The sequence below is a fragment of the Mustela lutreola genome, chromosome 1 (genome assembly GCF_030435805.1).
Source record: "Mustela lutreola isolate mMusLut2 chromosome 1, mMusLut2.pri, whole genome shotgun sequence".
Taxonomy (NCBI): domain Eukaryota; kingdom Metazoa; phylum Chordata; class Mammalia; order Carnivora; family Mustelidae; genus Mustela; species Mustela lutreola.
The window spans coordinates 113,141,627-113,165,830 of record NC_081290.1 but is presented as its reverse complement, the minus strand read 5'-3'; the positions used below and the strand labels follow the sequence as shown (position 1 = coordinate 113,165,830).

General features: G+C 35.9%; 1 protein-coding gene across 13 annotated transcripts in view; it reads left to right on the top strand.

Annotated features, from left to right (window-relative positions):
- PDLIM5 (PDZ and LIM domain 5) overlaps positions 1-24,204 on the top strand; it is a 201,138-nt gene that overhangs the window by 162,997 nt on the left and 13,937 nt on the right. For all 13 annotated transcript variants that reach the window (XM_059172610.1, XM_059172596.1, XM_059172633.1 and 10 more), the window contains one exon: positions 15,499-15,673. In XM_059172610.1, the coding sequence (XP_059028593.1) occupies positions 15,499-15,673 (175 nt within the window). The remainder of the gene's footprint in view (positions 1-15,498; positions 15,674-24,204) is intronic.

Here is a 24,204-nt window from a genome sequence, read left to right as displayed (position 1 = left end):
TGATGTTACCCTAGGCAGTGGCCATGGAAATGGAGAGAATTCTAAGGGCAAAAGAACGCAGCTTCACATTTTAACTTGACTGGGAGGCAAGATCCAACATTGCTCTTCCAAGGAGCTTTGTTCCGTAGAGGGCATTTATTTATCCTCTACTAAAACACTGGTAGGTATTGTATTTGGCTTGGAGAAACTATACTTGGTTTTGAGTAGGTCAGATTATGGAAGAGAAAATTGGTTGAATATGTCTAAGTTATTTTAATGTAATATGTCTAGTTAGAAAATATAAGTATGAGTAGGTTGTATCTTGTATTATACTTGAGAAATAAGTTAAAGTTTACTTTTATAACATACTTTTATAGTCTATTCGTGCAGCATTTCCATAGGCAAGTACATTAATTACCCCGAAATCATCATTTTCTAAATGTTTATTCTTTTCCAACTCTTTATAGTTAGAATTGTGAGGTAAGTAGCTCTGGCATTGCATTCTTTGCCTTTGCAGGAAGGACTTGTGTTACATGTGGACATGGAAATAAACATTAGGATATGGAAAAGGGGTTTCTTACAAGACAAAAGAAGAAAAATTCTGTAGAACCTTACCAGTCAAAAATTAAAAATTAAATTACTCATGTTGTATATGTATGTATATATGTATATATATACACATATGTATAATTCAGAAAGCTTTAAGTAGATAGATACGCTTAAAACTTTTTTTTCATTAATTATAGGATTTTTTTCTTCTTTCCCACTTTCAAAATAGGTAGCTTGTAAGAACATTTGTGATATTTAAATTTTAATAACATTATATTAAGTATTTAATAAATAACATAATTTCTTACTCAAAATCATTAGCATATTCACTAATATTGTAATCACTATTTTCTGTAGAAAGCTATTTCATAAATCCATTGAAAATAAAAGGCTCTGTTGTATGTTCTTTTACAGTACTTAGTATTGTCTAGGTGTGCTAAAATTTTTCCTTTTGCTGTTTTCATTAGCATCTTTTATAGCTTGTTATCATTTATTGGATGTACTCACAATGCCTTGTTTATTCTTATGTCCCTGATGTTGGCAAAAAATTAATAGATTTCTTTTTTTACTTTTATTGTTAAATATATCCATGGAGGGAGATAACTCTGTTGATGAAAGAAAAGGCATTTAATTGATGGTGACATACTGAGCACACTAGCACTATTTTATTTAATATTCGCCATCTATAATCTTTGATACTCCTAGGAACAAATGTATCAGATTATATGTTCATATACATAGATTCTTTTATTTTTTTCTTTTAAAGATTTATTTATTTATTTATTTATTTGACAGACAGAGATAACAAGTAGGCAGAGGGGCAGGCAGAGAGAGAGGAGAGGAAGCAGGCTCACCGCTGAGCAGAGAGCCCGATGCCGGCCTCGATCCCAGGACCCTGGGATCATGGCCTGAGCTGAAAGCAGAGGCTTTAACTCACTGAGCCACCCAGGCGCCCTATTTTTTTCTTTTTGAAACACTTTTTATTATATGTAGTAAACGCAAGGGCTCTTAATCTGTGATAAGATTTATAACAGTTGCTGATTTTTCTTAAAAACATGAATTACGTGTTGAAGAACACAGTGCAAGTAAGCTGTAAATAGAAAAGTTAGGATCATTTGGAAGTCTTTTAGGGACAGAGTAGATTTCTTTTGGTCAAATGAGAAAGGGAAAAAGTCACAACCTTTTCAATATTAGTATTTAGTTAATTTTAGCTTCTATTGCTTCCAGTCTTAGGGAATACTCACCATCCCCATTTGGGCATTTAGAACTTGGGAGTATAATGGGTAGTCTTGTAGGAAGCAAAAAATTCTTAATTAACAGTAAAATTGTAGATATCATTGATTAATGGTAATCATTTTTTATAATATTTTAAGTTTTTAAATATATTTTTATTCGGTGTGCAATAAGACAATGTCATTAAATTTTAAGTGGGCATCATTTTACTAGTGAGGCAGCAGAGTCTGAGAGAAGTCAGAGTTTTTCAGAACTAAGTTGAACTTGGGGCACCTGGGTGGCTCAGTCAGTTAAGCATCTGCCTTCAGCTCAGGTCATGATCCCAGGGTCCTGGGATCAAGTCCCGCATTGAGCTCCTTACTCAGCCTCAGCGGGGACTCTGCTCTTCCCTCTGCCTGCTGCTCCCCCTGCTTGTGCATTCTCTGTCTCTCTGTCTCTCTCTCACACACAAATAAATAAATAAAATCTTAAAAGTAAAAATTCCAACTAAGTTGAATTTTGTTATTTTGACAAAATAGTGCATTTTCTTGTGTCAAAAGATAATATCAATGACTACATTTGAAGAGGACTAAATCCTCTCTGCAGAAAGGAGTTTTGCTTTGCATAAACCAGGTGACTACAGCTATTATGGTCTGCTTTAATAACATTTTCTTTGCATCTAAACTCCACTTTTAAAATTTAGCTAAGATTCTAGTTAACATGACCCTTACTATACCCTGCCTCTGCTGTGTGCTGCATTTTAGCAATAAAGAAAAGCTTATTTATTCATTATGGACAGAGCTTTAGAGAGAGCTGATGTATTCTTTTTTTTTTTTTTTTCCCCAAGGAAGACTCAGATGTATTTATGAGATCTGATTAGATCAAAGATTGAATGATGTGCATCTCAGTTTTAAGTGGATATAAATTCTATCTTTTATTTGAAATCTAAAGAAGATAGGGGTGAGAAAGGAAATTATAGTTTCTACAACCATCCCAAATTTCATTGTAGGCTTTACGTTACAGTAATAAATCGAGATAACTAGATTTGCTTAGCTAAGATGGATAGATTTATTGGTTCCATTTTTAAATTTTTATATGAATAAGTAAACTGCTACCAGTTGCCTATGTTTCATCTCTTCTAATAATGTTTTACTGCCATCTGCTCCCCTGCATTTTGACATCATTAAACTAAACAGTCCACTTGCCATAAAGGCTGGGCTGGAGCTCTCCACTCTTAAAACTGTGGTGTAAAGCATGTAAATATGCTTTGTCTTTTTGTGTAACAAGTAGATTTTGGTTTAGAATCATGATTCTCAGGAAAAAATAAAGGTAACAACCATCGATTGTCGTCGTCTTCTTTTTCCCCTAAACTGGAATTTATTTCTGTGTTGGAAGCTTTCCAGTGCTGATGCAAGAACACAGTTGTAAGAGCTCTTCTTTCTCCCCATTTTTCTTTCATCCTAAAATTAAAATATTAAATCTTAAGGGAAGATACCAGGATTTACTCATACGTGATTTTCATAAAGAATGATGATTTCTTATTAATTGATGCCTATGGTTTAAACCACAGGTTGGCAAACTATGGTCTTTGGTCACATATGGCCCACCACCTGTTTTTATAAATAAAGTTTTATTGGAGCACTGACATGCTCATTTATTTACATTTGTTACATGATGTCTGTGGCTCCATTCCTAGGGCAAGAGGTGAATAGTTGCAACATAAACTATATGTCCCACAAAACCAAAAATATTTACTCTCTGACCATTTACAGAAGAAAATTGCCAAACCTAGCTGTAAACCATAGGAATAAGAAAAATTATGCTTGATAATTCTGTATAGTATATGCAAACTTTTCTTGGAGTCACGAGCACCCTTGACAACACTAATCTGAAGGCACTCTGTTGCCTCTTTGTGAACAACACCTGTATGTAAGAAGATAAATTCTTTGGGGCAGATATCTTATTCTTGGGTGTATCTTTCATACCAAGAGTTCCTAGATCTAAAACATTGTATGTATTTTCTAAGTAGTTATTGAATGAGTTGATACTTTATTTTTTTAACCACACAAAATCCTATGTTGTTGTATGATAATAATTGACATTTATGAAGCATTTCTTACACATTCAAGAAAATGTACATAAACATTTTAGTTATACCACCTCACTTAGGCTCCCACATTTTGAGGTAGTTGCTGTTTTACACGTGAGGATATGTAATACATTCCTGCACTCATGGAGCTAGAAATTAGCAGAACAAGGAGCCCGAATGTTAACATTAATCATTATGGTAGCTCTATTGCTTCTCCAGCATAAAATAGCTGAGCAGTGTTCTCTGCTTTTAAAACATGTGAATTTCAAACATAACTTTGGATAATGATAATAAAGTATCATTTTTTCAGAGATCTAATGGTTTTAATTGAGAGAAGTATCTTAGAGAATTAGTGATAGTAGTAAGGAAACATAAGGAGTATCCCAGGAGTATTTCAATTTTCCAGTAACATGTATCATCTCGAGAGACATTGTTGATACTGTTTGACATGGAGAATGCTCCTTAAATTTTATTCCTCTTTCTGCTTCAGGTTTTTTTTTTTTCCTCCTACATTAAAAGAAATGTATTTATATGAGCGACTCAAACCTGAGTTATCTTTCTCCTTTATTTCTGAGACTAGTCTGTTTTCTCACTTACATAAACAGATGAAAGTTTGTGGGAAAATGGTAAAAGCCAAGCCCATTTGGGTTTCATGTTACTTTGGAAATAAGATATGTTATATTGTAAGTATAACTAATTTTAGTATATGTCCTTCACAGTTTTGCCATCTAAATATGAGCAAAATTTTACAAATTTAGTATTTTAAATAAATTCTTAGCTTAGATTCTGTATGAGTTCACCAATGACCTTTTTTTTAGTATTCTCAAGGTTGTAAATGATGCTTTGGATTTGTTTTTTTTGTTTTTTCTAATAATTTATCTGTGCTTTTATTTTTTGTTTCTTTTTCCTTATTATTACTTCTCCTCTCTCCCTCCCCACCCCCCTGTCTTTTCTTTAATATGAAATACATTGGTTCACACTGGGTTTCTTTTGCTTGTAACTCTGATCAAATAAGAAGTTTTCTGTGTAAGGTCAGCCAGTTGGGAGAAAAAGGCAAGTGCATATATCCCAAATTTTAATGACACGTGATGCAACAAATTAAGAAGAGAACTGAACCTAACCCAAGTCCCCATGCTCACTTTAATTAAGACACTCTAGATCCAGTTTAATCTGGGTTCTCAGAGTTGAAAGGCTCGTTGCTAATGGAAGAAACAAACCTCCTGAAGTTGCGGAAATATTTGATACTTAGCCTTGGGCACACCTGTTCCAATTCTTTATGGCATACATACCAGCATTCTCTGCTGCTTAGAGAACTGATAATAGTTTAATCTTTCAGTGTTGCTTTTAATCATTGAATAACACAAAAATCCTTGATTCCATTTAATAAAATTTGCACAAACCTCTCTAGAATGTACTTTCCTCTGATCCTAGATCTTGGCTTAACTTTAAACCTTTCCTATTTGTACTGGATATGATTTCATGCCTGGATAATGAAGAGTAGGCTTGCTTGTGCTTTCAACATAAGGAGCCTGACAGACAAAATGCACGGATTCTATGCTTCTCTTGGCCACCATCTGTTTGAGATGGTCGGTGAAGGGGCAGAGAAGAAAGCACTTGCTGCACAGAGATAATATGCAAGTATGTTGCCATCATTGCTACCCGATTTAGTATGTGTAAAATTTCTACCATACCTTTGTGAACAAATTCTCTGAGATGTTGAATTACAGTCCTTTATCTCCCTAGGAGTGCCAGAATGTCACTTTGATGTAGCCTAGTTATTTATATAAGTACAACATTAGCTTCAGTGTTTATAACTGGAATACCCTTTGCATTTGAGCCAGTTGTTTTTCACACCATAAACCCTCACATATGACGTCTGTCTTGTTGAGACTGTAAACATTTGTCTTTTTCCTTTCAGGGAGGGAGCATTAGTATTCTTGATATCAGCCTTATTTCTGATCTAGTAAGAAAAAAATACTGCAGGATTTAGAGAAATATTTTATGGTTATTCCTAGATTTATTGGCATAACTTTCTCACTGCTTTATCTTAATTCAAATTTACTAGTTGAAATATTCCACACCGATGTAGAGTTTGTACAACAAAAAATGAATTTAATGTTCAGATGCTCAAGACTCTTTGTCATTAGCAAAAGCTACATCTATAATTTTATTTTCCTTTCTGAAATAGTTATGTACATCTTCTAAATGTCTCTCTTTCTCAAAACACAAAGAATCTGACCTTTTATTCATATGTTTTATTTCAGGAACTTTGCAGCCATTAAAAGTATGGGCAGCTAGATTTAGGGGAAAAAATTAGATCTCTGTAGGAAACTCATCTTTTATAGAATACATAAAGGGCTTAAAAGTGATAATCTAAGCTGTTAGGCATACCAGGGCAAATAAAAAACAGTGCTTTCATAATTATTCCTAAATTTATCCTGGCAGGCTCATTAAGGAAATTAAAGTAGCAGAAATTAGCCATCTCAGTTATACTGTCATCTCCTTCTAAACTGATCCAGAGATTAGAACTTCCAGATTTAGACCACATTTGAGGAGCTCTGCCTTCATATTTTCATAGGTTATTGCAGTGACTGGCAAAGAGTTTGACACCCTAAGCAAATGATAAGTATTTGATGAATGAATGCATAGGGACATAGGCTTTAGAGTCAGACAGAAATGGTTTTGAATCCCAAATTCTCCACTCTCCTCCTTTGGCTTACATCATGCATTCCCTGGGTTTTTCTCCTACCCCTCTCTGTGTTCCCAAAGTATTTATATTACTTGCCTCACCCTTAGAAGCTCTTCTGTTTTCATTCTCACTTTCTCTGAACAATCTCATTAACTCCCATAGCCTCAAATATCATCAATATGCTAATGACTCTTGAATCAATTCTTCTAGCTCAGATCTTTTTCCTGAGTTCATATATTCAACAGACTTCCTGTACTTAGATGAACCACAAGCACCTCCAACTCAAAAAAAAAAAAAAAAAAAAAAAGGGCAAGAAAAGCTGGGAGCTCTGAGGACAAGGATTATTCACGTTTTGTGTACCCATACATAAGATAGTGCCTGTCACATGTTAGGCTCAGTATATACTTGACCGAGTAAAGATCTACAATTACACTCATTATCTTTACATCATTCTGCCACTTACCCCACTATGACATAATTGACTGTTTGCTGGTCTGTAACTTTCTTTAATCTTCATGAGGGCAGAAATTATGTCTCTCTGATTCAGGGTGGTAAAGCCTACCAAATTACTTGGTACATAGTAGTTGTTCAAAAAACATTTGCCTCATTTTATAGCTCTGCATGTCCTTGGTCATTTTTCCTTTCTGAGCCTTATATTCTTGATCTATTAAATAGTAATATTAATGCCTTATAATGTAAAGATCAAACAGTTCAGTTTAGCATGTGTAAAATTTCTAAGTTTTTACTATAGAAAAAGTTCCAATATACACACATGTGTAACTAGAGACTTGGTTTCTTCTGCATGTATATTGAAAAGGGTGGGGAGATGGAAGGGATTATCAACTATAGTGATTTCAGAGGCATATAACTAAACCTAACAAATGGACCTTCCGTGGATCCTGATTAATACTGGTTTGGGGTGTGTGTAGTAGGCAGAATAATGCCCCACCATCAAAGACAGTCATGTCCTTATACCCAGAACCAATGAATATGCTACGTTACATGTCACAGGTGTGAGCTAGGGATGAAGATGGGACTACGTATGCTGTCAGCTGACTTTAAAAATGGGGATACTATCCTGGGGAGTCCAGCATAATCACAAGGACCTTTAGAACTGAAAGAGGGAAGCAGAAGATGGGGGATAAGTAATGCAGTATGAGAGCTTGTTGCTGGCTTTGAGGCAGCAGAAGAAGGCCATGAACCACGGAATTTGGGTAGCCTCTAGAAGCTGGAAAAGGCAAGGAAATGAATCTTCCCTAGAGCCTCCAGAAAGAAACAGCCCTGCCAACACCTTGATTTGGGTTCAGTAATCTCTGTGTAGGAGAACTGTAAAGCAATACACTTGTGTTGTTTTTAAGCCAATAAGGAACAATAGAATACGAACTGAAAATTGGTTACTTGATGGTATTAAGGAAAATTTTGTTTTATTTTAGGTGTGATAATGGAATTGTGGTTAGGTTTTTAAAAAGAATGTTCTTTTGCAGATTATAGTGAAATACTAAGTAATAGATCTTGAATTTGCTTCAGAATAGTTAAGAAATGGCAGGGGAGTGAAAGGGATATAAATGAACAGATCAGTTATAAACTGATAAATTATTAAAGCTTGGTTCTTTTTCTTTATTGAGTTTTACTGTTTTTTAAAATAATTGTTTCCGTAGCATCCTCTAAAGATGATTAATGCTAATGGCTTTTTGTTTTTGTTTTTAAATTTCAGACTCATTGTAAGCTTGTAGGGTTAAACATATTTGAAGTATTTTAGTCCATGGTTATTATCCTTATTAATGCTCAGACTGTCTCATCTGCTTCTTTGAAGTCCATTTGATACAACTCCAGTAGTCTTTGATAGCTTCCTTCCTGTTCTAATATGACAAGATATTCTAGACTTCCCCTGTTTATTTTTTCTGTCCCAATCCTAGAATTAGCAGTTTCTTTAAGGAGTCTGGTTCCTTTTAATGGGAAGATGATAATTTTGGTACTGGAGTCATTCATTCTCTAAATAAAGATTTATTAAGCATATGCCAGGGACTGTTCTAGGTGCTGGAGATATTTCAATGAACAAAACAAACAGTGTCCTTGGCCTCAAGGTGTGGGAAGATAGAGAATTTAAAAAATAAACTAAGAAGAATATAAAATTTGTTAGATGGGGATAGTACTGTGGAGAAAAATAAACCAGTTAAGAAGGATAGGGAATGCTGGTTTGTAGTAGGGGTTTGCTCTTTCATATAGGATGGTGAGAGAAAGCCACATTAATAAAGTTGGTTATTTTTAAATTGAGCAGAGAACCTGAAGGGAATGAGGAAGCAAGCTATGCAAACAGCCAGGGAAAATACTAGGAGGAGGGAAGAGACCATACAGAGGTGCTGAATAGGAAGCATTCTGGCCATTTAGAGAAGCAGTAAGGAAGCCAGTATTCCTTGCATGTAATGAGCAAAGGGAGAGTGGCAGATCAGGTCAGAGACGTAGCAGGAATCACATTCTGTAGGACCACTGGTTACCAGGGAGCTGTTGGCGGGTTTTGAGCGTAGGTCTGGCTTAGGTTTTTCTGGCCTCTGTATTGTTGGGAAGGGTAGAAGCAAAATCTCTAGGCAGTCACTGTAAGTCAAGTAGGAGATGTTGGTGGCTTGGACCAAGGATGGATGTCTATGGAGGTGGTAAGAAATGATGACATTATGTATTCCTCATGTTGTTGTGAGCAGTTCATCTTATAAGACCAAACTTGCTCTTCTACTGAATGATTTGTTCAGCAGTTCAAAAGCACTGCATCTCAACCTACCTTAGAAGATATTAGCTCATTATATCTATTGTCACTTTAGTTTGTCTTTTTTAGTCTTCCCAAATTGACTTAATGTTGAGTTTTCAAGTAAGGTTTGACCTAATGTAGTTTTTTTTATACCTATTACATATCAATAATAAGAGTAGTTTATTGGTAGTTGAATAATTTGACTTGAACCTAAAGAATTAATTGATGAGTTTCATGCCTATTCAAGTACAGTCTGGCCAGGTGTTTAATGTATACATTATAATCTTCACTGCTGGGGTTTTATTGTTTGTTTGTTTTAATGTATCGGGATAGAAAGCAATAAATAACCCTATTTATTTATTTATTTATTTATTTATTTAAGATTTTATTTGACCGAGCAAGAGACAGAGAGAGAGAGAGCACAAGCAGGGGGAGCAGTAAGCAGAGGGAGAGGGAGAAGCAGGCTCTTTCCACTGAGCAAAGAGCCTGATGCAGGGCTAGATCCCAGAACCCTGGGATTATGACCTGAGCTGAAGGCAGATGCTTAACTGACTGAGCCACCCAGGCACCCCTAACTTACTTTATTCTTAATATAGTTAGAAAATATCTGATTTCAGAGAATTCACACATTGTACTACCAGGGATTCTATTGGTCTTAATCTCTGTTTTCTCTCTTAAAACTATTTATGTAAACAAGTGCCCTTTAGTGAGCTGAGCTATTTTTGAAGCACACAGTAAATAATTAGATAATTTTGAATTCCTTATAGTATTTATAATATTACATAATATATAGTTACTATAATATTATATATAATACATATACATATATTATTATAATTATATAAAATTACCTAAAACTTGTGTTAACTATTTTATGGAATAGTGTAAACCCGAATCACCTCCTTGGGAAATAATGCAGTTAAGATCTTTCTAGAGTGAAGAATTTTCACCTTATCTTTCTAAACGATATATCACAAAGATTTTCCTAACAGCAGGAGGTGGGTGTCCTCCTTAAATTAATGCACATAGTTTTTTAAAAATTATAAACATAAAAATAATTTTTTAAAATCCTTTTTCCAACTGGGGCGCCTGGGTGGCTCAGTGGGTTAAAATCCTTTTTCCAATTTATAGTCTGTAATCTAAAAGAAATGACATTATTCCTTTATTGTAAGTTCAGTTTCATGTTTAGTAAGTCAGGGCTCTGTTTGCTTTTTATTTTTTTTTTAAAGATTTTATTTATTTATTTGACAGACAGAGAACACAAGTAGACAGAGGCAGGCAGATAGAGAGGAAGGGAAGCAGGCCCTCTGAGAAGAGAGCCCAATATGGGACTCCATCCCAGGACCCTGAGATCATGACCTGAGCCGAAGGCAGCAGCTTAACCCACTGAGCCACCCAGGCGCCCTCTGTTTGCTTTTTAAAATTGTATTACTTCTTGGGGTTCGCCGGCATATCACTATGACAACTATTTGAAAAATTAGCAACTCAGAATATTGTGGCCTCATTAATTTGACAACTTTCCATATTATATACTGAGGAAGAAAGTATGCTGCTAGATTTTTATACTAATTTATGTTTATTTAATAATAGTCTTTGTAATCTTCAGTTTGACTATCATAATGCTGAAAAATAAAAACATGAAAAAGGTATGAATGTATGCCATTCTAAACCTCTAGATGACTTGCAAATAACCATTCTTAATAAGATAGTCTTACCAACACTATTGGTTTAGAGAGGAGCTAGTGGCTTTAAATTTCTAGATGCGTTTTGTGGTGCTGTGTTTTATACAAAAGAATAAAAATTAATTTTCCAACATGATCCCCTTGGGGTAGAGATAAGCCACAAAAGACGCCAGATTTAATGGAAGTTGCTCAAGATTAAAGTGTAAAAGGAAAACTTGAGTCAAGAACTAACTTCTTCCTAATGTTCTCATGGTAGCACTACTGACTCATTCATTATTCAGTTGGAGTAAGTCACTTAAATTTTTTGTGACTTAGATTCATAGATTATGAAATGAGGCTAATTTAATGGTCCTATTTAATAGGTCTATTAGAACTTAAAAGAAATAGTTATTTTTATTATGAATAAGTAGATTGTCATCTTTAAACTACTTTCTCTAAAGAGATGTATACATTTTTTCTACATAAAAGTGGTTTTTATGACAGGTTCGATAAATGTGAAATGTTTCAGTCTCTGCACCACCCGTGGAAGATTGTTTTTTCTCTGCACGGTAGTGCATTTCTCTACAGAATTACTAAGGAAATGGGGCTCATTTTGTGGTGCCTTCCCTGTCGCAAGACCTCACCTTCTTACAGCTCCCTCTCCTCATTAAGCCAAGTGAGCAGGGCCAGGGGCTTGGCACTTGATGGCTCAAAAGTTGCCCATTCCTAGGCTAAAGTAGTGAGAAATTCAGTCTGAAGAAATGAAACATCACTTTATTCATATGGGAGATAACTATGCCTTGGAAATGTTCAGAGCTTGGTAATTATAACAGGGTTTCTGTAGCTTTGTGTGCGGGCCAATGTACTAGCAGCACAGCAACAAAACAGAGGTGTGAGAATTTCTGTCTTATCCAAAGTGGTTAAAATGGGGCAGTAACAGAAAACAAGGCTTCTCTTTGCAAGCAAGGAATAGCAGAAAGTTTAGAGCTTTACTGTATGTGTTAAAGACACAGCCACATGTTTCATGTTTAAGAATGACTTCTCATGTTAAATAAGTTAGTTCCCCATGTACCTTCTCCTCAAGGCATGGACCAGATGGATTATGTCCTGTTTTACAGTGACTGATGGAGAATTACTACACTCTTTTATTGCTAAAAATGTCTCAGTGACTCAGTACTTTAGGGCTTATGCATAGATAATGTGATAAAATAAAGGCATATGGTAGATGAAAGGGTTTCACTCTCTTTGAGGTCTGATTTTCAGATTTTTCAATTGGTAACTTTCCCACTGTTTGAAATCCCGAACCTAATCCACATTTTAAAAATACCTATCTCAATATTGTTCTCTAGAAAGGCAAAATGAAAATGATTTGGAACCTTCCCGTTTTTCATTTGCTTTATTATTTATTCATTTGCTTTATTGCCTTCTATTTATGAGGCAGGTTTATGATAGTGAATAGAAAGAATGATACAGTTTTTCCTCTTTGTTTAAGAGTTTATCAATTGGCTTGGGAAGGAAAAGATGTTATAAGATACTGGTAAATTAGGTAGGCAGCGGTGTTGCGAATGTTACGAGGAACAAAAGAACATTTCTAGCTTGGACTGTCGGAATATGGGGCGGCGGGGTTGGGGGTTACTCAGGAAATGGAACTTGCATGAGCCTTATACAAGGAGAAACCTATGAGTAGCCCTGGCAAGGCAACATTTGACTGGCTAATGGCCATAGAAGCAGTGTCCGGCCTGGCAGTTTGAAGGGACAGTGAGTAGACGATAGCGTAGTGCTCAAGAGACTAGGCTCTGGAGCCGGCTGCCTGGATTCTGGATTGTCCTTTATTTGCCTCGTGGCCTTGGGCCAGTTTCTTAACCATTCTTTGCCACAGATAGAATAAAAAAATGTTGGTAATCTTGCCTGAATCATAGAGCTGTTAGAAGGCTTTGACAAGAGTGCCTTCAAATAGTGATAGCTCAAGTTAAATATTAAGTATAATAGAGGATGATGATGACCAGGGTGTGAGTGAGCATAAAAGATGAGTTTGTAAAGAAGACCGGAGTGAGCTCCTTGAGGGATGGACCCTCAAGACTGGATAAACAGGAAACCATGATGAAAGTAGTGTATTTAGGGGCACCTGGGTGGCTCAGTGAGTTGAGCCTTTGCCTTCGGCTCTGGTCATGATCTCAGGGTCCTGGGATCGAGCCCTACATCGGGCTCCCTGCTCGGCGGGGAGCCTGCTTTCTTCCTCTCCCACTCCCCTGCCTGTGTTGTCTCTCTCTCTGTAAAATAAAGTCTCTCTCTCTGTAAAGTCTTCAAACAAATAATTAAACAAAAAAGAAAGTAGTGCATTTGGAAAAGTTGTCTAGCAGAATAGGTTGAAATGAGATTGACAGCAAAGAGACTGGTTAGGGGACCTGTAATTGTCCACACCTAAGAGGTTTAAGACTGGGACTCACAGGATAACCCATGGGTTTGGATTAAAAAGAAGGCCTTGGGGATGTTTACAGTGGAACAGTTGTTAGGGTCTGGGGACTGTCAGACACTAGGAGACAGAGGGTTGTGCCTGGGTAAGTGGGAGAATTCAAACATACAGGAAGGACTTCTTAGGAAGAGCTGGGAATGTATGCAAGAAGATGAAGTCCATTTTGCATGTCTTGAGCTGAAACTCAAGACCAGAATTTGGCATTGAAAACACGTATCGTTTGCTCTAAGGGAAGTCAAGTTTGGATATAGAAATGGAAGACCCACAGAGGAGCAAGTTGTGCTATAAATAAGGTGACAAGGAAGAGAATGTATACAGTGATTTTGTCTCCCATTTCTGTAAGATAAAGTGTGACTATAAGGGGATGAAAACACATTTCTAGCCCAGCTGAGTCACTTGAAACAAGGGCAGTAGTAAAGCTTGCTGGCCAATAAAGTGCCATTTCACAGCTCAAGTGCCAGAGCAAGCACTGTGGATGTACTGAAGGTTAGTAAATGCTGGGTTTCTGGATCTGCAGTTGCACATCGTTGCAAACAGGCTTTATGGTAACAAGAATCATCCTTTCAATTATCCTAATTAATCTTACCAATTCTTACCACACCTAAAGTATGAATCCTGTCAATACACACACATGTAGTTTATTTGTGTTATTATGATGATTATTTATTATAAACAAAAGTTGTTCTTTTAAATCTCTTTTTAATATATGCCTTTTCTTTTCTACTACATTGTCATTGCTGGTGGATAAGGAGAAGGTTTCCTGTTGGTTTCAGTCCCTTACAGATTTTGCATTCACTCATTTATGTATTGATTCTAGTTCATTAAATTATTCTTTTGTTCATTCGTTCCAGACACTGTAGTTGCTAAGATGAGGACTGAGACACAGTTCCTGCCCTCAAGGAGCTTAACTATTCAGTTGGGGAAGAAAAGACACAGATAGATAAAGTAGAAGCAGTAATAAAGTCACTCACAGAAAATTATGGGAACGTGGAAGAAAAACATTCAGTCTGATTATGCAGCATGGACAGTGGGGAGAGGTACTTCAGGGAAGATTTTTGGAGCACTTGACTTCTGGGCTGAGTCTTAAATGATACATGGTGGTTACTAGGTACACAGAAAGAAGGGGGGGAGAACACAGTGAAGACAACCTGTGCATAAATTCACAGGAAGATGTGAGGCATTTGGTATTGCTGCAGCATGAAGACAGAGGCAGAGTGATAAGAGGTGAGGCTGTGGGCAGGGAGAGAGTCCTGAAGGGACCTGGATGCAGTACTCAGAAAAGCATGAAAAACATTTGGTGGTCACAGAAGAGGGAGATCCTTGAAGTGGCTTCTGCAGAGTTGTGATCTGATAGGATTTTAGTCGTAGGTGGCAGTTGGGAGGGTGCATTTAAAAAGGACAAGACATAAAAAACAAGCAAACAAACAAAAAGACAAGACAAGACTTTTTGGTGACTAGCAAGGTGGGAGACAGTTAGGACCCAAACTAGGACAATATTGTAGGAATGAAGGTGAGTGGGCAAAATCAAGAAGTAGTTGTGCTATAAAATTCAGCAGGACCCATTATAACAGAGGAGGAAGGGAAAGTCCTAGGGTGGTTCTTCCATAGCTACCTCATATGACTGGGTGACCGATTTCACAGTCTACTTAGAGAATAGAGGAAGAGAGATAATATAGGGAGTTCATTTTTATTTTTGTTATCCTCAACACATTGAGATTTTTAATGCACCTCTGATGTATTGGGAGTTAAATCTCTTTTACGGTTAGCAGAGATGACTAGAACTATCTTGCTCTCAATACTCACCTTAACTGTATCTCCTCTTGGAAGCAGAGGTGACTCCTCTTTTCCATCCATACCTTATGCATTCATAACTCTTTGAATGCATTCATCTGTCATTTAACTCTTACACTGTGCTGCAATCCTTGATTTTCTTTACTGTTCATTTCTGTAGTCACAGTCCAATGTTTGCTACATAACCTCTCCATAAGTGTGAGTGAATAAACAAATCAATAGATTATTTTAAAAAGTAATATTATTATTTAATTACTAGAAAAAGTTTATATTTGGTATATTCTCAAGCTAATTCTTCTGTGTCTTAACTCCTAGCACTTTCCACTGGAAGAACCTCGAACAGTGCAACTTTGTCTGGAGCAGTGGCACCAGCCAGCTCAGCAGGGGGACAGCCCCAGCCAGGTGACCAGGACACTTTAGTGCAAAGAGCTGAGCACATTCCAGCAGGGAAACGAACTCCAATGTGTGCCCACTGTAACCAGGTCATCAGGTGGGTTATTCATTTTTGAAGTGTTCCTTAAAGTACTTATTATCAGAGTTGATTTTTTTTATATATATTCTGAAAGATTTGACATTTTATTAGTGAAAATATTCTATTTTCTATTACATTCTATGTAATAGTTATTGAAGTAGATAAGTTTGAATACATATATTTGTTAGAACCATTATAATGAAAAGTATTTCTGGACTCTCTGAAAATAAAACTAAAAATACCAGTTTTCTCTGTTACTAATTCCTATCAGAACTAAGGAAAAATAATAATTAATATGGCCTTCCAGAGATTAATAAAATTTTAAAACTCAAAGGGACCCTGAAGATCATTTATCTGAACTTCATTCTTCATTTAGATGAAAAATAACTAGTGACATAAAATAAAGAACTTTGAGCCCTAGAGAAGAGAAGATTGGATTTTTGAATACCTAAGCCCTGGAAGATACAATTACCTCAGATCTATTCATAAATGCTTTCAATTTTAGATTAGGTCATAAACTCCTTTTTAAAAATATTTTTTATCCAAATCTGTTTTATTGTTTCTTAAATTCCAAGAGGAATAAAAGGCCCAGAGATCTTAAGTGAATGCTCTATATTGGCACTTATTAAAACCTCTGAGCATTTCTTTTATTTTTTTTTTAAGATTTTATTTATTTATTTACTTGACAGACAGAGATCACAAGTAGGCAGAGAGGCAGGCAGAGAGAGGGGAGGGGAGGGGAGAAGCAGGCTCCCCACTGAGCAGAGTTCCCAATAAGGGGCTCCATTCCAGGACCCTGGGATCATGACCTGAGCCGAAGGCAGAGGCTTTAACCCACTGAGCCACCCAGGCCGCCCCAACCTCTGAGCATTTCTTAACAAGTGGGTTCTTTTTTTTTTTTTTTTTTTTTTTATTTATTTGACAGACAAAGATCACAAGTAGGCAGAGAGGCAGGCAGAGAGAGAGGAAGGAAAGCAGGCTCCTCTGTGAAGCAGGGAGCCCGATGCGCGGCTCGATCCCAGGACCCTGGGATCATGACCTGAGCCAAAAGCAGAGGCTTTAACCCACTGAGCCACCCAGGGGCCCCTAACAAGTGGTTTTTAAAATGTCAGGAAGTATAGATAAGAATGTTGATTGCAGGGATCCCACCAGCAGGACCTTGTTGCCTCTGTGAGTTGCCTTTGTTGGCAGTAACAAGTATTAGGTTGAAATGACTGCTCAGGCTCTCTCCCTTGTTTTTAATTTATCCTGTTTTAAAATAGTTGAAACGGCAGCTTCTCTAAAGTTGAATAAGGTTAGGATTTACCTGTATTTCCTCTATTCTGTTACATAGTTATTGTTTAGGATAATGTTTCTGGTTAAAACTTAAAATGGAGCCCAAGAAGCCTCAATACTTTATTTAAAAACCAAATACAACTACTCTTTTTCTTAACCCACTAGGGTCAAGGACACAGCATGCAGTACATGATTAAAAATAAAAGAACTTTTTAAATTTTAAACATTCATTTGTAACATTTCAAAAATATAGTGAAACAGAAAGCAAAAATAAATATTCATACATAATTCTACCTTCCAAGATAAGCACCAAGAATATTTGAGTTCGCACTTTTAAAACATACACATGTAAGGACAGGTGTTATTTTACAGAAATGGAATTATAATAACAGTATTTTGTAAGCTGTTATTTTTCACTTTTCCACATTAAGTATCCACTTAATAAGAATTAGCCAGTAGCAGTATCTTCATTCCTACAATATTGTTCTAGTTTGGGTCCTAACTGTCTCCCACCTTGCTAGTCACCAAAAATTAGTAATAATGGCTATGGGGAAAAGGAAAAAATCAGTAGAGGTTTCCCAAGTCTAGACAGTAACCAGTACGCAGAAGGATTTGTGAATATTTTAACTGAGCAGGTCATGCATGACTCGAGCCACTTGCTTAAGCCATAATACCAATTTGTAGAGTCACTTTCCTAACAGTGGACTGGAGGATTACTGCTTTGCAGAATATGTACACTAATAGACTCTAGAGTGGTACTGCTTTGTTCCAATAAATAAAAGTATGTTTCTAATTACTAACTATTTAGTTACTGTATTTTTAGGATTAATGTTAATAAAATAAAAACAAGTTCTGACTTACTAATTCTAGAAGTTATGCTACTTTGGTTATGTAGATTGGTAGTTAGGGATGCAGTATTGTAGATAAAAGCAGCCTTTATGGGAACGGGAGTCACTGCTATTTGTATGCTGTTGTAAGCAATTACTGGATAGGCCAACAGATCCCATCACTTGTTGATTCATATTGTCTGATTATCAAATTCTGTGACATCCTATCATCATCAGTACCAATGTATGTGAAAAACTTAGTATGGAGAAAATACAGAGATCTAAATAGGACCTGCATTCCCATCCCTTCTACCTGCCTGGGTTTCAGTTATAATGCTAGGCCAGGATGTAATTTCAATCCACAGTCTGTCTGCCATCTGAAACAAATATATATTATGTTAATAAGATGAATGGCCATCACTTACTCTTCCTTCATCTGTTAAATTTTATATTGCTCTGGATTATCCCAGCACTGTTATCAGTTAAGCATTAAAGCTTCATTTATTAAGGAAGTTAATAGGAACAGGGATTAGTTCATGTCAAGATCATATAACAGTAATTAACGCAGCACATTGGCTTGGTACTCAAATGCTAAAGTAGCTTGAATAGACTGTAGTCAGTTTAGAGACCTAGTCAAAGCATAATTCTTGTTCTTGGCCTCTGTGTTAGTATCACTTACCAAAGCAAGGACACATTAGATCAAGTGACATTCTCTCTTGGACACCTGTTTCAAAAACACGCTGCAGTTGCAGACTTGATACTTTGAATACAGAATATTGTAATCTGCCAAACTCTGGGAAGTTTATAATTATCATTTTATAATTTATATTTCTTATTTTCTCCAGTATAATTTATATTATTTATTTGTGATTTGTATTATTTTATTTATATTTTCCAAGTATCTCAGATTTTCAAAAAATTTTAAGTAAAAGCAAACTAAAGCAAATTTTGTTTTAAATTTTTTTTTGTTTTTAGCAAAGTTAATTGTTTTTCGAAAACCTCAGAAAACTTAATCACTGAATGTTAGTACTGAACTAGTTTTCTCTTACAACTAGCCTAAAACTCCATAGGACATTTTATTTATTTTATTTATTTATTAATGCTTAACATTTTTTGGCATGTTTGAACCTAGAAAAGAGTTGAATGTTGTGCCTAAATAGACATCATTTTGATTAGTTAGTGGCCTTTTATGGATACATAAGAAATCCTCGTGAGGCTTTGATTAAGTTTGCTCTGGAACAGTTCTTAATCCATTTATGATAGAGGTACTGATTTTTTTGACTCTTGTACTCAAGAATTGATTGACAGATGGGTGCTGGTATAATAGGGAAATAGAAAATCAGGTTAATATAGCCAAAACCACATTTTAGTCTCCCTGATAGAGTGAGTTTATGAAAATTCTAGTTTTTCTGTCCTATCTAGTGGCATTAAATTGATTTGACACTTATATTACCTGGAGTTGACTAAACCATTCACCTTTTTAAATTTTTATTTTTTTCCATTTTATTTTATTTCTTTTGTGTTCAAAATTCTTTGTATTATGGAGGGCACGTATTGCTTGGAGCACTAGGTGTGGTGCATAAACAATAATTCACTTTCAGCTTAGCATCTCTGTGAAAGAAGTACAGGATTTATAGTGTTTGAATTTCTTATTAGCTATGGGATGCTTAAAAGAAACAACCATAGTGCTATTGTTCTGTATCTGCCTGCAGTATATAGCACCAGAACAATCGTATTGAGGCTACCCATTGTTTACTCCAGTGAAAGAGATTTTTAACATTACTGGTCTTTTTCTTGGTCAGTGACTTTCAAACTTTCCTTATACTGGGCCATCTCCGTTTCTCCAAGTTGAGGTCACCAGGAATTTTTGCTAGTTTCACCATGCACTTCAGTCTCTGAGCATTCCCTTATTAATAGATTTTATTTATTCTCCCTTTTGATCAAAATTTCACTTGAAAATAAAAAGTTTCTTAGTGAATTGCATTAGCACCTGAATTTAAGGAAACAATCAAAGACCTAGACCAAGTTTTTTTTTTTTTTTTTAAAGATTTTATTTATTTATTTGACAGAGAGAAATTGCAAGTACACTGAGAGGCAGGCAGAGAGAGAGAGAAGGAAGCAGGCTCCCTGCTGAGCAGAGAGCCCGATGCGGGACTCGATCCGAGGACCCTGAGATCATGACCTGAGCCGAAGGCAGCAGCTTAACCCACTGAGCCACCCAGGCGCCCCTGGACCAAGTTTTATGAGCAAGACATATAGACCAAGATTTCAAATTTACTGTAGTGAAATATTGCAAAGAACACAGATGTTCAACTAATATTATGGTACCATTAAGATCCTGGTTTTGGATAATAATAATAGTTGTTTAATGTGTTCTTAGCATATGTCAAATGTTACACTAAGAATTTTACCTGAATTCCCATTTAATTCTTCATAAGCTTGTGAGATGAGAAAACTGAGGCACAGAGAAGTTAACATTTGCCCGAAGTCATATAGTTGATAAGTGGTAGAATCTGAATTTGAGCCCAGATCTAACTTTAAATTTTATTCATATTCTAACTGCTACTTAGGAAAATATTTATAATGTTTTATTAATATGAAAAAAGAAATACATTTTTATTATAAGTATGATTCTAATTTTGTAGAAAGAAAATATACATCAATATATATTAATATATGTGAATACAGAACTGTTATGAATACACATACACACAGTCATATGTGTTACTGTATTAAGTCAGGAGAAAAACAGCTTGAGTAGCCCTGCCATAACTTGAGTGCAGCAATGTACTTTTCTTCATAATATTTGAGTATAAAAGTGAGAGAGAAGGGAGTAAATAATAGATTGAATAATTAAAAATTGTACCTCCCCACCAAAATGACTTTGTACCACGTACATGCATTCTTAGAATCAGATGACCCAGGGTTCCCTTTTCCATTTTCTCATCTAATGTAGAAAAACAGTCATTCTATAAGTAACAGCCATTAAGTATTTTGTATACCACCTACTTTAAGCACGAGTGAGACAGAAATCAAAGACATATTTCCTTCCCTTAAGGAAGTTACTATCGCATACTGGATTCTGTCTCCGCCGTATGTCAAAGTCATGACCCCCAGTACCTCAGAATGTGGTATTCCTATAAGAGGAGATTTGGACACAGAATATATGGGGGGAAGACCATGTGAGGACACATGGATAAGATGGGCATCTATAAGCCAAGGAGAAAAACCTTAGAACAGAGGAACCCTGTCAACACCTTCATTGTTTGTCTAACACTAGTTAAACAGATCTGGGCTCAAATTTAGGTTCTACTATTTATTGTCTGTGTGACTTCTAGCCTCCCAAATTGTGAAAAAATAAATTCCTGTTGTTTAAATCACCCAGCTTGTAGTACTTTGTTAAGGCAGCCCTAGCAAAATAACACAGTTATACTTAGTAAATAATACAAACAAGCAAATCAGCAATAATATTAGTGTAGTAATAAGTCTAATAGGAATACATCCAGAATCCTGGTGCAGAGGAGAGGTGAGGATTAATTAGCTTCAACAAATGACTTTCTTTTATTTGAAAGGAATGACAAGCAGTAAGTTGAATAATCTACTTATAAAATCAATAGTTTTATACAACAAATACCCATTGAAACTTATGAAGTGTTAGGGTGGTAATTATATTAGAATATATAAATACCAAGCCACTACATTGTACATCTTAAGCTTATACAATGTTACATGTCATTTATATCTCAATTTTTAAAAAATTTAAAAAAGGAAAAACTCATGTGCAAGTTACCATACTGGTATGGTAATTAAATTAAGAGACAATTCCTGTTTTCATATATTTTGTCATCTGATAGAAAAGCCAAAGTCCTGGCATAGATAACCATGATGTAATAATGTGAGCATTATGAGAGGTTCATTGTACCCTCATGGTATTATAAGAAACCTGTATGTAATGCCCTTATATCCGTAATAAGAAGTTCTTAATCATGGTGCTTAGAAAAATTACGAGATATCTATAGGGTTCTAAATTTGTCACAGTTGTAAATTTGAAAAATTAATCTTATGTCAGGAAAATATATTAATAATGGAAATCCATGTTGGTGTTTCATTATGTGATCCTTCTAATATCCAGGTCTCTCAGTTCTCTGACATCTTCTACTTTAGTGATCGCTCCAGTTAACTTCAGCTACCAATTTTCATCCGAATCCTAGATCTTGTCTTTACCATTAACTCTATTTCCTTCATAATCTCATTCCTAAGCAGATCACTCCGCTTCAAGAAGTGAAGTGTTCACTGTTCATATCTCCACTCTCTTCCTATTACCTCAACTCCAGCAATCCTTTGACCTGCCTCCCAGAACCTCAAATTCATTGATCCAAATACCTCTTCACTATCCCTTTGGTCCCAGTATCCTCACTTCCATTCTTATCTAGTCTGAATTCCATAGTCAGTCAGTAGTCAGTATCCAGTATCCATTTTATCTCCTTAATTCTGTTGCCTATCTCTCATTTCATCATATTCACTTATCTGAAACCACTAGAATCTACTCTTGGTTTACTTGTGCCCACACCTGAAAGTGGATATGACTGGAAGGAAAACCACAGCCATATTAACCAGTGTCACTTTAAATTCATGACTGTTAATCTCAGGTGTGTTCTTAATAGTGACAAAAATCAGCTGTATTTCTCTAGTATGTTTACTTTTCCACTCTCCCAGAAAACCACTTTATATCTTCTTTTTTCTCCTTAAGCCTCTGATAACTTGTTTCCCATTTTCACTGTTAGCTGGTGACTTTGATTTTTTTTCATTCTTTTATGTAGGAAAGACAACAGAAATGTAGGACATAAGAGGAAAAAAGTAACAAAATGGTACTCATAATTCCTAACTTATAAGCAATTACATTAAATGTAAATAGATTAAACACTCTAATTAAAAGAATTGTAGAGTAGATAAAATCATGATTTGGTTGTATGCTGCCTATAACAGATACTTCAGGTTAAATGACACAAGTAAATTGAAAATAAAATTGTGCAGAAATATATCATGCAAACACTATAACCATAGCTGGAGTGACTATGTCTATTAATATTGGAAAAATAGCCATTAAGAGAAAAGGTGTTGAAAGAGAAAAGAAGGACATTTTATAATGGTAAAAAGTTCAATCCATCAGGAAGGTACAATAATTACAAATATATATTCATCTAATAACAGAACCCCAAAGTCCACAAAGCAAAAGCTGGCAGAATAGAAGGCAACAATGATAAATAATTTGATAATAATAATTGGAAAGTTTGGTATCCCAGTTTCAAGAATGACTATAACAACTACATAGAAAGTGAACAAAAAGCCTTGAACAAAGCTATATACTAGACTCAGTAGACATCTATAGAATATCCCAGCTAACAACAGGAGGGTATAAATTCTTCTCAAGCGCACATGGAACATTCTCCAGGATAGACTACATGTGAAGCCATAAAACTAGTTTTGATACATGTGAAAGGACAGCAGTCATACAGATTATGTTCTCTGACTAGAATGGACTAAAATTAGAACTACATAACAGGAGAACATTTGGGAAATTCCCAAATATGTGGAAATTAATATACTCCTAAAAGAATCTCTTGATAACTCAGTGCCAGCTTCTTAGGGAACTCACATTACATCTGCATAATACTAAAATAAACTAGTTACAGGACTGATGTCCTATCATCTTTACCGGTTCCACTCACACTCTAGAGGAGGGGATCATACAGGCCATGTACACAGAAGGCAGGTATCTTAAGGGCCATACTAGAATTCTACCTAACGTACTATCTCCTTCCCAGTCTCCTTCTTTTTGGTTAGTGGAATCTCTATTCTCACACTTGCCTAGACCTCATGTGATCTATCAGCACATCCTTTTGACTCTAACTTCTAAATATACGCAGAATCTGAACCTTTCTTCCTGTTTGTACTGCTGCTATTACCCTGATCCAAGCCACTGTCATTTCTCACCTGGGATAATGAAGTTGTCTTCTAATTAACCTTTTTACTTTTGCCCTTGCCCTTTTCCTGTCTGTTCTCAATACAGTAGCTAGAGTAAATCCTGATAAAACATAAATCAGATCATGGCACACTTTTGCTGGAAACCCCATAATGATTGCATTTTCGAAAGAAGCCACAATCCTTACAATGGCCTAAAGGCCCTACATAGTCACCCACCACCACCTCATTATCTCTCTGCCTTATTACGTGGTCATTTCCACCTTGTGTCCACCGCTCCAGGCATCCGGCCTTCTTGCTGTTTCTCAGACTCCCCAAGCACCTTTATCAGGCAGGCCCTTTTGCATTTGTGGTTTCCCTTGCCTGTATTCTCTTCCCCTGGATATTTGCATAGCTCACCTTTGCTTACTTCAGGTCTTTACTCAAACACCAGGGTATCCCTGACCACCGTATTTAAATTCTCCT